Source organism: Rhea americana, unplaced genomic scaffold (genome assembly GCF_003343005.1).
Source record: "Rhea americana isolate MKP2758 unplaced genomic scaffold, rheAme1 scaffold_97, whole genome shotgun sequence".
Taxonomy (NCBI): Eukaryota; Metazoa; Chordata; class Aves; order Rheiformes; family Rheidae; genus Rhea; species Rhea americana.
The window spans coordinates 2,315,092-2,328,643 of record NW_028187166.1 but is presented as its reverse complement, the minus strand read 5'-3'; the positions used below and the strand labels follow the sequence as shown (position 1 = coordinate 2,328,643).

Sequence of the window (13,552 nt, the reverse complement as noted above, 5' to 3'; positions counted from 1 at the left end):
AGTATGTATTGATATATCACTTCTCATAATTAGGAAAAGTGAGACCAGTACTGCTTAGAGCATTATTTTGAACAGAGCCTTGAAAAACACTGCTGAATAACAACAAACACAAGGCACAATAGAAAAGCACCATATCGTGCACTCAGGCTGCTTCAGATTTGAAACCAAGCACTCTAACAAAATTGAGTATGAAAGGCCATTTCTGGTTAAGCACACATAGCCTTATTTTGTAATAGCATCCTAGCGCAAATTATTACTATAAATCTGGAAAGATCACAGATATAAAACATTGAAACCGCACAACAAATAAGCCTGAATAAAAGGCTAATTATTTCTCACTTTTAAAGTGACAAAGTACTCAGCATTAGTCTTCTCTTTCTGAAGTAAAAAACAAATCTTACTCTACTAAAATGTCAGTGAAATTCAACCAACCTGCAAAGGAATTATACGCGCCCAACAAGGCATGCATGGTAGAGTCTCACTTGTCATAGCATCTTTTCAATAACACAAAGGGAAAAAAAGAAACTTGTAATTTTTAGTTCCTCTTGTTTCAATTATTAGGTGACAAAAACATTTTTACAGTGTTTATATATTAGCAATAAAACAGGGACAATAGCCCCAGCTTGGTTCAATTTTTCAAAAACAGCACAGGAATTAAAGGCAAAGAAACAGAGTCCAAGATATCCGAATTCTATCAATTCCCAGTTGAGGAGGGAAGATGCACCCTCTCAATAACAAAAAGATGGGCAAAAGTGGTGTTGTCCATCTCTAATGCCCTTCATGCAGAATTTCCAGTGAATATAAATCCCATTCAACATATATGAGTTGGAAAGTCCACCTAAGTTTTTGAACTATTATTGTAAGTTTCTGTTTTCCTGTTAGTTTTTTCTATTTTCACTGTTTCCCACGATACACTATTTTTATTATTTTTAAATTATCCTTCAAAGCTCAGAGATCCTCAGAGAAAKTTGGTGTCCTGCATTTTTTACCTTTCTCATACATTTTAGCACAAGCCCTTTTTTCCTACTAATGTCTTTTTCAGTGCTTTTTTCCACGAGTACTGTAATATCAAAGATAATATGCACACTACCAGAATTCGTCACCGCCACTCCTCTCTTTGCTGGTCACTACAATCAATCTTTCAATAATAAATTCAACATTCTTCAGGCAGACAGCTGAGCAATAATTAATAGCTCTCGCAGTTGGAAGCAATGAGATAACCACCTGTTGTTCCCCATTCATTTAGAAACTAGATCATTAATGTAATTCTGAACAAGCAAGGACATTTTACCAAAACATTTGCCTAAAACCACAGAAAATTAAAAGCCCATAAAGCGCATTTTTCCAGACTGCCAAACAAACAACATTAGTCACTAACTGGATAATACTTGGCATCTACAGAGCATTTCTGTCCAAAGAACCCAAGGCACTTGAGACACATTTAGACTAGAAACTCTGCTGAGAAGTAGGTTAAGTATTATCCTATTTTATCCAAACAAAAATTAGGCACAGAACATTCAYGTATCCTGTTCAAGGTTACAAAGAAAACTAGTAAGAAAGGCAAGAATAGAATCTAAATGGCCCAACTCCTGTATACAAAAAAACATCAATATGCCTATCATCATTTCTCCAGTGATAAGCAATTGGTATTTATATTCCTATCTACACAAGGAAATAGTCTAAGAAAAGATAATCCATAACAGCCTTTTCATTCTGCTTCCTTCTCTAAAGCACCAATTCTGCACTTACAAAGGAAATTAAAACACATTCTTAAAAGACTGCAATAGAAATAACCTTGGGAGGGGACTTAGGCAAGCAATCATTTTGTTTCAATTCAAATTTTAGTTTATTTTTCACTATTCCCTTTAGTGGGCAAACCAAGAGATTGAGGTCACTTCAAATCTTGCCCCCAGAGTAACTTCTTTAGAGGTCCTGCTCGCGGACAATGCCAGCATCTGAGGCTGCCCCACCAGCCCTGTCTCACCACCTCACAACACCATTTTCCTCAATGCCAAACGCGCACGGCAGCTCACTGATAATACAACACATTTGAAAGGAAAATGTTTCACTATCGGCGTGAATGAAACCTGAGCAGAAGAGTTGTATCTACATGCAACAGTACGCCAAAATATTACAGCACTGCATTTTGACAGAATAAAGGCCTGAAAGGATAAAGTCTTGGCCATCTGCCTGAACTTCCAAAGAACTGCCAACATAGTACAACATAGTAATTCAGTTACATTGTCCATGCTACTGTAAAACTACATTACATTCAAAATGTTTGTGTGCATCCAGAAATTAAAATTAATGTTCCTTGGAATGAGTACTTCATTTTACAATCAAGACCAAAAAAAAAAAGTTACTTCAACAGTGTTCCTCTACTATTATGGTTAACATTTAATGGCATTTATTGTCATTAAACTCAATATTTRTGTCTAATCAATACAAAGCTACCGAGGACAGTCTAACAAGTCTGGACTTTCTCTCCAGGCTCTATTGATTTCTTTTTTTGAGATCTACAACAAACACAATTTATACAAATAATTTATCAGGGAACATATCAAGATTATTTAATAAACAGAAACTATACATTCCTTTTCTCTTTTCTCATGTGACAGAAAATCATTTTAACTCATTAAYGGCAATTATCTCAACAGTTCAATTTTAAATTTATGTAAAAAGCAAGAGGAACCTATGAAGTAACAGATTTAAATCCAAATATTTTTAATGTATTTCAAAATGCAAATCAACGGTAATTTTCTTCAGTTTGTATTTGCTAATCTACTACTATTAAATAAATTGATGACAACATCTATGCAACTTCATTCACTTAGAATATTTACAGTATCACTGATATTGTAATATCCATGCAAGTTGCCATAACCTTCTTTTTACAGATAAGTTTTTAAAATAATTTGACCTAGATCACACTCACACAATCACAGTCAGAAACATGGAAGTTCGTTTTTTTTTTTCTGCCCTAATTAGAGATAACAGCATTACCAACTGCACTATTAACATAATTTTTAACTACGATCTCATGATAAAAAACAAGACCACCACTACTCACATACACTTAGGCACATGGGCACAAACTACACAAGTGTTGCCATTTGAGTACAGCAAACAAACACACACRCACAACTCTGAAAACAGTAGAACGCACAGCACTGTACTTCAGTGAAGTTCAACTCAAGGAAAATTTAAAATAATATCACCTATGCAAGATAACAATCGTTCTAGATTTCCCCCATTTGTACCACCTTTTTAGAATTCCTTGAATGCCTGAAAACCCACTCTTTACTGGGAAGAGTGAGAAAGAAAAAAGGGGGAGGGGAAGGAAAGAAGGCTTGTAGAAAACAAGTACTTTCACTTGGGCATGTAAACTCCACTAACACTACAATCACTTTCACCAGCCCAAGGAAGGCTGCTACAGAGTGTTGCTATCAAACAAACTTAGTGTTTCTTAAGTCTAGTAGTAAGAGTGATTCTACACTGTTAGCTTGGTGATCGAGATATTTTGCAAGTGTTTTTGAAATAAACCTGCTAAAAATCTCTACCAGTAATTAATGCTCTAATCTTGTGCAAGAACTACTTGAAAGGTTTCCTGTAAGAGGCAGAACTTGCACTGTAAAAGCATTTGCCCAGTTCCATGAACATATAATATGCTGCGTATTTTCTGTTCCACTAGAGTCAACAAAAACACCTTAACAGGCTTTGCCTGGGGCATGCACAGGGCTAGGGTATGCAAATGCTATGCCAAGGGCAAAAAGGATGAACAAATACACACTACAAGCAATAACCTCACTATAGCAGCAAATGAAAAACAAAAAGTTTATTCCATTCTAAGAAGGAGTCCGAATTCCAGCATTCCATAAACATGCATCTGCCCTGATTGCCAGCTTTACTATAGCTGAATCAGATTATACTATCACAAGCTTTAATAAATGGATTACCTATTGGATACGTATTACAATACTGACTTAATCACATAATCAATATTGTCTCCCCCACAAAGGCCCTTCATCACTCAGTATGGAGAACAAATATCAAAAAAAAAATGTATAGCTGCTTAGTAAATGATGCACTTATGAATAAGAGCATGTTCTCATCTGCTGCACAAAATGAGAAGCAGCCCAGAATGAGGAAGGCCAGTGTAAGGGCACTCATTAAAGGAAGTGTGTTGGACTACCACAAAAGTGAGATCTTCTCCCACTTTGTCATAAATGTGAGGCCAATCTTTTCAACTAAAAAAAAAATTAGTGAGCATTTCAGTGTAATTTAATGAGTTACTTTCAACAATTCCTTTCACCTAAACTTACAGCTGCAGTTTAACTGTGGCAGTTTCCTGTGAATTCTAATAGAATGCAACAAATCAGTGCCTAGTAATAAGAAGTAACAAAGCATTACTCTGCAGGTCTGGTACCAATTGCTTTTAGTATCAGACCACACACATACAATACAGTAACCCTCGCAACTGTTACTGTAAACTTAGATTTATTAGCTGCTCAGAAATAACAAGCACATTAGAAAAAAAAATGCAACAGCTTGACATATACATAATTACTAGAAACAGAAATGAATTACAATTACTAGGCACCGGTCTGTGTTAAAAAATAATCTGCTGAGTACAAACAGCTTCCTAACTTACCAACAATACTTAAGCTGCATTACCCATACAGAAAAATAACCTACTTTTTTTCTAAGATTACAGCTTCAGGATTACATTAGAGGGCATATAAGGATCCTTCTGGGAAATAACACTTCCATTGCAATAAGGATCTCAGACTCTCTTAAACAAAATTGAAGGAGAGGAAAAAAACAAAATTTCAAAAGCAGATCTAACTACTGACTCATGTCTACTACATTCCTCCATGCACACCAAAGTCAAAATAATCTACCTGTATGATTTCTACCAGCACATAAAACAAGAAGTCAGTTAGCTAAAGCAGAGAAAAAAATGTTTAGTTCTTGCTTGCTAAATGATCAACTTATACTTCCAGTGTTTATCAGCTATAGCTTGTAAGCTCTATTAAACACCTGTAAAGTTCCTTTACAGCTGCCTGTGTGTGTAATTAATATATTTGACAAGCTGTTGTGTTCCCAAACAGCTGCTTCTATTACATAGACAATTCTACCATCTGCAAAACTATTGGATAAACTACAGTAAGTAAATATCAGGATAGCAGGTGCTAATAAATAACAAGAACTGCCAAGATAACACACTTCCATAAGGAAAGTTTAAGTTTTTCCACTGTACTTTTCTGTATYCCTGGAACAGTCAAACTTAAGATACTCAGAAATGCAAGGACTAGCTCTGTGACTCACAGGAGCAGTAAAATAATTTTTGGAGCAAGTATCTCTGAAACCGCAATGAATGCAACCCACCTTTATGACACTAAGCCAAAGGATTAGGTCAGTAACTTGTCACCTGAAAGCGGGTCTCCTCAAAATATATAATCAATCATAGTTATACATATTTATCATCGGTAAATAAAACAAGTTAAACACTGTCAGGTAAAGTCTAATCTTCTGTATCAACATCCACATCTTAAACAGAGAATTCCCTATTTAGGTTTGTGAGTATGGAATCTTCACTATGCAGCATTGCTACTTAACTCAAAAAGCTTAAGCCAATTTTGACTGTCTGGCATGTATGGACATCTACTATGAGAATTCTTGACCTAACATGAAAATAATGCTGCTTATCTAAAGAAATAGCAACTATTCTAACATACAAAGTCTAATGAACCACCAAGAGCAATGGCTAATACTGCCCCAGATGAAACTCCAGAAAAACAGAAAATTTGTATTTATAGAACCAATTTTGCTGTGAGAAGAGTCACATAAGTAAATATGATCCACATTTAGATTTATGAAACTAAAGTTTTAATAGAGTATGGAAACATGTTAAAAAAAAAACTTTAAAACATAGTACTAATATTTTATTAAAGAGCTTCACATGGTTATGGTGCTTGGAAGGTTGGTATCACTATATTCTTCAAGAACTAGCTGAGAATACTAGTTCAAAGCAAAAATACCAATGTAAGTGAATCAACTAAAATCTCAGTCTTTACCATAGACTATTATAATACATACCTTATGAAATGCTGATTTTTAATTACCACTTCAGCATTATAATTGTGTTTTGTTTTAGATTTTTAAAAAGTAACAAAGTCTTTTTTGAATGTACAGTACTAAGATAGAATGAATAATGATTTACTTCTCACAAGATAGCCCAGTTACTACTGACCTTTTCTTTCTTTAAAGTTATTCTTCCACCAACCTTCCTACATTTCATAAATAAATAGCACATACACTCAATACTTAAAGCCTCTGTGTTCATTTTCCTTATATTTCATGAATGTCCTTCTGGAATTGCACCATAGCCCCAGAACACCACTCCTTCCATCCTCCCCGGCAGCTGTATGGCTATTCATGCCATTAGTAATGCATGAACAATCAAAGAGAGAGGAAAATGCCCTTATCTCAGCTCATCAAAAATACAAGCAAGCAAGCCACAAAGGGGTCACAAATTAAAAATTAAATGCAGACAGGCATAAAGAGTATTGACACATCACCACATCTAAATTCTCCCTTTCAAGCAACAGAAAACACCAGACACACATAATAAGAACAAAAGGTGGCCAAAAGATGTAATGAAATAACATTTATTCAGGAAGTATATTTAGCAATACAGAATTAAGCAGCCACATRTATGAGCTCCACAAGAATCTTCGCTGTGAATGGCAAAGCCAGCAGCTAATACCCTCACACAGGTAACAACACATCTGCTAACAGAAACACACGCAATCCACTGGCAAAAATAACGCCTCTTGGTTGCTACAAACCCTAGACAGGACACAAGTTTAGAAGAAGCATTGGGTAGAAAATAATTATTTAAGTACAACTGGAACAGTATATTTCACTTTAGCCATAAAATAGAAATGAAAGATAACAGAGGTAGAATAATAAAATGTTGTTTATCTTCTGGAACACTTAAAGGCATATATGAGTACACAGGACACTAAAGTTTTCTGAAACCATCACACAGTATTATGAAAAACTGCATAACACTAAGATAATAAAAAATAAAAAATTCCACTAGAACAACTCTGCCAAACCTGTTTCATTAGCAAGAGTTCAGTCTGATAATAACCTAAAGAAATCACTAAAGACTTAACTGCATTATCAGTTTAGAAGCTTTAGTACCTAAACATTAGGTACTTATATTTTTTCCTGAAAGTAACAAAACAAATTTTTCTTCAGTGTCAGTAACCTGTTTAAAAGCAACAGCAAGCACCACAAGCAAACATGAAACATTTTCTCGATAAATCTCTACTTAAAAAAAAAAATCCTTCCTTTCTTCCATTTTCCAACCACGTCATGTTCTCATCAGTTCTCATCAGTGCTGAATGCTAGTGATTTTACAAGAYGTTAACACATATTTGCATTCTGAAAAGTGACTGCAAAAATATTATTGTAGGATTTTAATTTAAATCTGAATAATATGAGAGCAGTTGGCTCAGTTTATAACAAGAATTTAACTACCAAGATCTTGTACAGCCTCAAAGTCTTCCTTGCTCATGTGTCATAAGCATTTTAGAGCAGAACTTTTTTTTAATGCCCACATATTTTCATATTTATTATTCTTGCTAATTCCTGCTGTCCTGTGCACAGTTTTTAAGAGCTACAACTGTGGAATCTCTCACTAGTAAAGATGGATTCATTTCTGTTACAATCATTGTCTACATTTTCTATCATTTCATTAGTGCTTCAAAAATAAATTATTTAAAAAGCATTTAAATATGTATTCATTTMAATATTGCTATAAATAGTAATAAATGTGCTTTAAAAAAAATCAGGATGGAACAGGCAACCAGAAGCATATTGGTGTTCAAATTGGAATTTGTAATAAAAACATCAGTGCAGTAATACAATTTTTATTCATTAAATAAAATCAGTTGTGAGGAAAGGGATATTTTTGATCCACCACAATCAGATTATGTTCAGAGCAGAAAAGGAAAGATATCTATCCAGTTTCTGTCTCTAGATATATTTAAATCAATAGATATATTCAGGATTATTGAATTGAATTATTCTCAACAGAAATATTTTTTCCAACATAAACAATTAATTAAAAATAAAAAATGCATTAACATCTGCATAAACTTTCTTTTTACATTATTTTAAATTTACTGCAATAAATAGAGCCAGAACCATTAGCTATGCCAAAGATTTTCAATCCAGATTTACCTCAGAGATTAGGTGCATATGGTTTTAGCAGCAGCAAATAGTATGGAAAGCCATCAAGATTTCTGATGATAACAACTTCCCTCTAAATCTCTTTTCTAGAAATAGGTTTAGAGGTGACATAAGCTCTTAATTCTCTCTTCACATCTCATTGCCCTCTGCTACAACATTTACTGTCAGATGCAAGGACAAAACACACTTGTTTGACATTTACATAAAACAAGGAGCTAAACAGCTAACACACTGTTATTCCACTTGGGAGGTAACATCCCTTACAAAAGCACCTTAACACTGCTGTAGTCTCTCAATCAAAACATCATTTTTATCCTTCGAAGTACATTGAGATATACAKTATGTACCCCAACTTCATAACAAATTCAGCAATTTTGACAGTCTCAAACACTGAGAGTTCTACTGTACTGTAGATCAAGTGTTCTATAGGAATACCAAATAAATTCGCCAATATGAAGGTCTGTAAAAAGTCCATTATTTAATATTTGTTACCTTATTTGACCACTTGTAGGCTTGAAGAAGTTGGCTGTAAAGAGGTGTTTTGTCCTGAACAGGATCTAGGCTCAACAGTCCACTGTTGTGAAGAGGATGGTTCTCAGATGGTTTACCAACTAGATTGCTCAGTCGCTCCAGTTCACTGAAAGAAAAGAGGATAGTACCTCTTAATGTCAGGTCTGAAGACGCATACACCTGAGATGTATAGTCTAACCATAGGGACAGCAATAACGTATGAACTCCACTTAAACATCAACACTTGTTCTTTTTTCATCTGCCCATTTTGAAAAAAGTTTAATCACTGTCCTTATCCAAACAGTTAAGTGCTCTTTTAGTCTTTAAGCTCATTGTTTTTAAGGTGAAAAAAGCACAAGTTCAGACTCTTCATAAGGCAGTCTGGAAAGGGTCAAAATATTGTGGGTCTGTTCACAAGCACTGTGGTATCTGTTTGCAAGCAGTTCCAGAACAAGCCATTTTTTGAGCAAAGCATTTTTCTAGAAACAAAATGCTGACCTGAGTGAGCATTGCCACTGGCTGCAATACTGTGTGCTTTCCCCCTTTCTCCCCCACCCCATCAAGCAGGCAGGTGCCTCATCATTTCATTAAAGCACCACAAATTAACATTTTATTCATGTAAATACACAGAACCGATACTAGTCCTAATCCTGAAGGTGAAAGTTTATGGCTACTCTACTCAAGTATGTGCATTCTAAGTTCTCAGGCATGGAAGTATCTCCTATTTTTCATCAGCAATTCGTACATCTCCGCACCCGGATAAAATACTAAACTACAGCATTATAAGCACTGCTTTCCCTTGAAAAAAAGCCCACTGTGAAAATGATCTATTATTACTTCATATCTCATTTGTCAAACACTGCATTTAATAATAACATGAGTTAAGCAATTTAAAAAACATGCATTAATCAACTTGAGAAGAGAACTGGCTACTTTGCACAGATGAAAAATGCAGTTTTTCAAGTGACATGACTAATCAAATACCTTTCCTTTTCACTTCTGAATGTCAAATCCTATTCTGATTGAACTTCAGAACTTCCACTAAATTAACAGCAGGAGTCAGTCCCTTACATGGATGACTTATGAAACTTTCTGAAAAGAAAGATTCCAAATATCTCAGCAGGCATTTAACAAAGCTTATGGGAATAAACACCAAAAACCAGAGAACTGAGAGTTAAGAAGAAGCTTCTACACTTTCCTGTCCAAAAAAGTCTCTTTTATTAATAACCGTTCCTTCAGATTTCTGTGGACTATGCTCTAAGGCTCTGGTGCTGTGAACATCTATGAATGTGCTTTTCATTTCTTGACATAAGTATACAATAAAATAAATGGGAACAGACACACTAATTAAGACTTTGTTGGACAAGAACCCCAATGCATGCTTTTATGACATGACATGAAGTTAACTGGTATCTTTAACTTCAATGCACTTTAAAGCATCTCCTTGCTACCTGAAATCAATGCTTCCCAAACACATAATACAATATCCAAAATTTGGATGTACAGAAATTATAGTATTTTTGAACAGTTATGCTTCAAAAAAAGACATCAAAATACCAAAACTACTACCTAGCAAAAAGTCAGGAAACAAGCAGTTGCCAAAATACTGATAAAAGTATCTATTAATGTTCTGACAAAGAGTTTGAAAAGCAGAATTACAAAGCTTGATAATGAAGCTACTCTCATCTAGGGTGAGAAGAGCAAGGACTGAAAGACTGAAAAAGAATTTCACAGTACCCAAATACCAGATGATAAAATGCAACAGACAGAAGTGTAAAATACTGCACATGAGAAAAGACAAGGGAGGTTATTGTTTAGGAGCAAGATTTCGGGGTTAGAGTAGATATGCCTCCATGCTCAGAAACAGTCAGAAGAACAAATAAAACAGGTTTACTTTGAAACAACCAGAAAATCAACCAGAAAACATCAGGCCTTTAGAGCTCAATGCACTCACATCCTGAATACCCTATGTAGGTCAACATCCCTATCATAAAGCTACAGAAGGAAAAACTACAGAAAAAGGGGAGAAGGATGACCAAACTAATGGCACAGTATCACATCAGGAACAACAAAACTTCTTCAACTTGGAAAGGATAGAAACCAAGGAATGTAACAGAGATCTATAAAGTCGTGTACAACACCGCTAATAAGAACGATCATTTGTCATCTTTTCTAATAGAGGGGAAGAACCGCAGAACAAGTTTTATTGTTGGGTATCTCCATGTGAACAAACTAAAGGAAGTGCATCTTCTATCCAGAGAACTCATCACCATGGGACCCAACGAACGCTGGAAGACTGCACTGCTTGAACAGCCATTGGACAAACTCATATAACACAAGTCAGCAAGGACTACAAGCCAGGAAGACACGACTTCTCGTTCAGAAGTCCCTGAACTCTGAATTTCTGGAGGCCAGAAGATACTCTGCGAAAGAGTCACCACGCGCTCACCCTGTCCTGGGACACTGCCTGGGCCGGGGCTCCAGCTCAGGACCCAGCTGAACTGAACGGACACTTGGGTGATCTTGCAGGACCACCGTTACCATCCATCCACCCTGACCGACCTCAGTGTCAGTCCTGCAGCTTCACATCCAACACACCAGCTCATGCAAAGACGTGTGCACAACTAYGCTTGTACGTAAGCTAACTTTTCAGTCACAGAAGTTTGGGTCATCCTTGACCCACTCTGACCCTACTGAACGTTCTGAACTAGTACAGTGATTGTTTTTTAAGTTTTTAAATGAAGGCGGCCAAAAACAGAAAAAAAGTCTCCTTGCAACCAAATGCATTCCCTAGGCCAAGGAAAAGCCACCAATCCCTCTTTAATAAAAATAATAACAAGGATAAATAAATATTATCGGCGACACTCATCCCTCTGAGGACCCCAGATGAGAGCAGGGGGTATCGCACACAACGCCGCCACCACCAACCGGCCTGTTCCCCCCAGACAGGGAGGAAACTCCGCTGCGCGGGGGAGGCCGCGGCTCCCGGCCGGCTCTCCCACCCGGCCCGGCGGCGGCGGCGGCGGCGGAGGAGGACGAAGGGCAGCGGCGCAGGGCGGCCGCGGAGCCCCCTCGGAGCCGGCGCCGCGCTCACCTCAGGTCGCGGCTCACGGAGTGCAGGCTCTCCTGGAAGGCGGCCACGAAGCCCTTCTCGCGGCCCTCCAGCGTCTCCTTGTTCCGCATCCCATCCTTGAGGCAGTCGAAGACCCGCGTCACGCTGGAGCGCAGCGCCTGGATGGCCGTGATGGCCTGCGAGAAGGCCTCCAGGTTCACCCCGGGGCTCAGCACCCCCTCCGCCATCTTGGCCCGCCGGCCCGGCCCGGCCTCCTCAAGCAGCGCGCCGAGGCCGCGGCGGCCCGGGGCACTCTGGGAAATGTAGTCCGGGCCGCGGGGGGAGGGGMGGGGCGGGCGCGCGAGAGCGGCGGCGGCGGCGCTTCTCTGAGGCGCCGCCGGTGCCGAGGGCGGGCAGCGGCCGCGGCGGGCCGCTCTCGAGTCCCTCGCCTTCCTTTGCCACCCTCGGGGGTYATTTTCCCGCGAAGAGCGTTGTCCACCGAGGGCTCTGCCGCCTTGGCGCGGGAGGGGAGCCGCGAGCAACCGGCTGCCCCGGCCCTGGGAGCGGGGGGGGGGGGCACAAGAAATGCACGCAGACACAAAAAGCCCCAAAGAAACGTTTCTTCTTGCTCAAAATGATCGTTTTTCAGTCAGAAAGCCCTGTGGTTTGCCTCATTCTCTGTTAGTCRTATCCCAGCTACCATCAGGGTATAAACTAGGCTATATCCCCCACTGTTTTGACAATTGGGGGGGTCTGTGTGGATTTTCCTAGGCCTAGAGCCAGAYATGAAACCATTTAAAATAGGATACAGCTGTGGATATAACTACGCTTAGCTTTAAGCAGGCAAGACTGCTACTCTAAGCCTTATGCACACACTAAACTTCGCAAGACTGGGACCGGTGTCACAGCCCACRGCTGGAGTCAACAAGACGAGGATCAGTCCTCAATTACTGACCATTTGTAAAGCCCTGCAAAGTCTGGAAGTGCTAGCACAGTCCTAAGTAGTATTAGTTTGGTTTTGGAGAAGCTTGTTATGTTTTTGGTGCCACTAACATCACTTTTCCCCCCCTTAGAGTGCTCTAAAATAAATAGAGCTGAAGTAAACAAAGCTCTGCCCCAGCAATTGCTGCTTCACCCAAAATAAATTGCAGAAATGGCCTGGATATTCTGGAAGCTGAAAAAACAAAAGAAATAAACTCTTTCTTAAAGATACTAATTAAATTCAGTAAGCGCAATTCACACAGCCAGATCCTTTACTCAGGCGTGCATTTCTTTTATGTAAAATGGAAATGAGTATGACAAGGAGCAGCAGCAGACGTGTCACTGGCCAAGTGAAGCGAGGCTTTGTGTGCCACTCGGTGTTCTTCTGTCCATCATGCCATGGATTCTGAAAATTGCAGCTGATCAATTAAAAGTTCTCAAGGAACATGCAGGGTATCAGTAAATGAAATCCTGCTTCTTAGGGTGAAGAAAGAGAAAATGCAAAGGCTGTGGTGCTATTGCTCTGATCATACTGGTGTTGCACCTAAGTGCAGAGTGGAAGCAAACCTGGAAACCATATAGTTCAGCCTCAATAAACAATTAAGTGTATAATGTTGCAGTTCAAAGAATCAGCAATTGGCTGAACCCTGGCAAGTAAGGCAAATACGAGCAAGATAGGAATAGTTAAGGCAGACTACTTCAACAGCTAAAGAMAATGACTAAAGTAGAGAGCAGGAGTTCCTG

At 38.4% G+C, this 13,552-nt stretch overlaps 1 protein-coding gene across 1 annotated transcript in view; it reads right to left on the bottom strand.

Annotated features, from left to right (window-relative positions):
- Positions 1 to 12,116, bottom strand: part of MED27 (mediator complex subunit 27) — a 98,457-nt gene extending 86,341 nt beyond the window's left edge. Inside the window, exons 1-2 of the mRNA XM_085325273.1 lie at positions 11,870 to 12,116; positions 8,758 to 8,902 (exon numbers count right to left, since the gene is read on the bottom strand). Coding sequence (XP_085181399.1) covers positions 8,758 to 8,902; positions 11,870 to 12,075 — 351 coding nt within the window. The 5' untranslated portion in view covers positions 12,076 to 12,116. The remainder of the gene's footprint in view (positions 1 to 8,757; positions 8,903 to 11,869) is intronic.
- Positions 12,117 to 13,552: the final 1,436 nt, after the last annotated feature.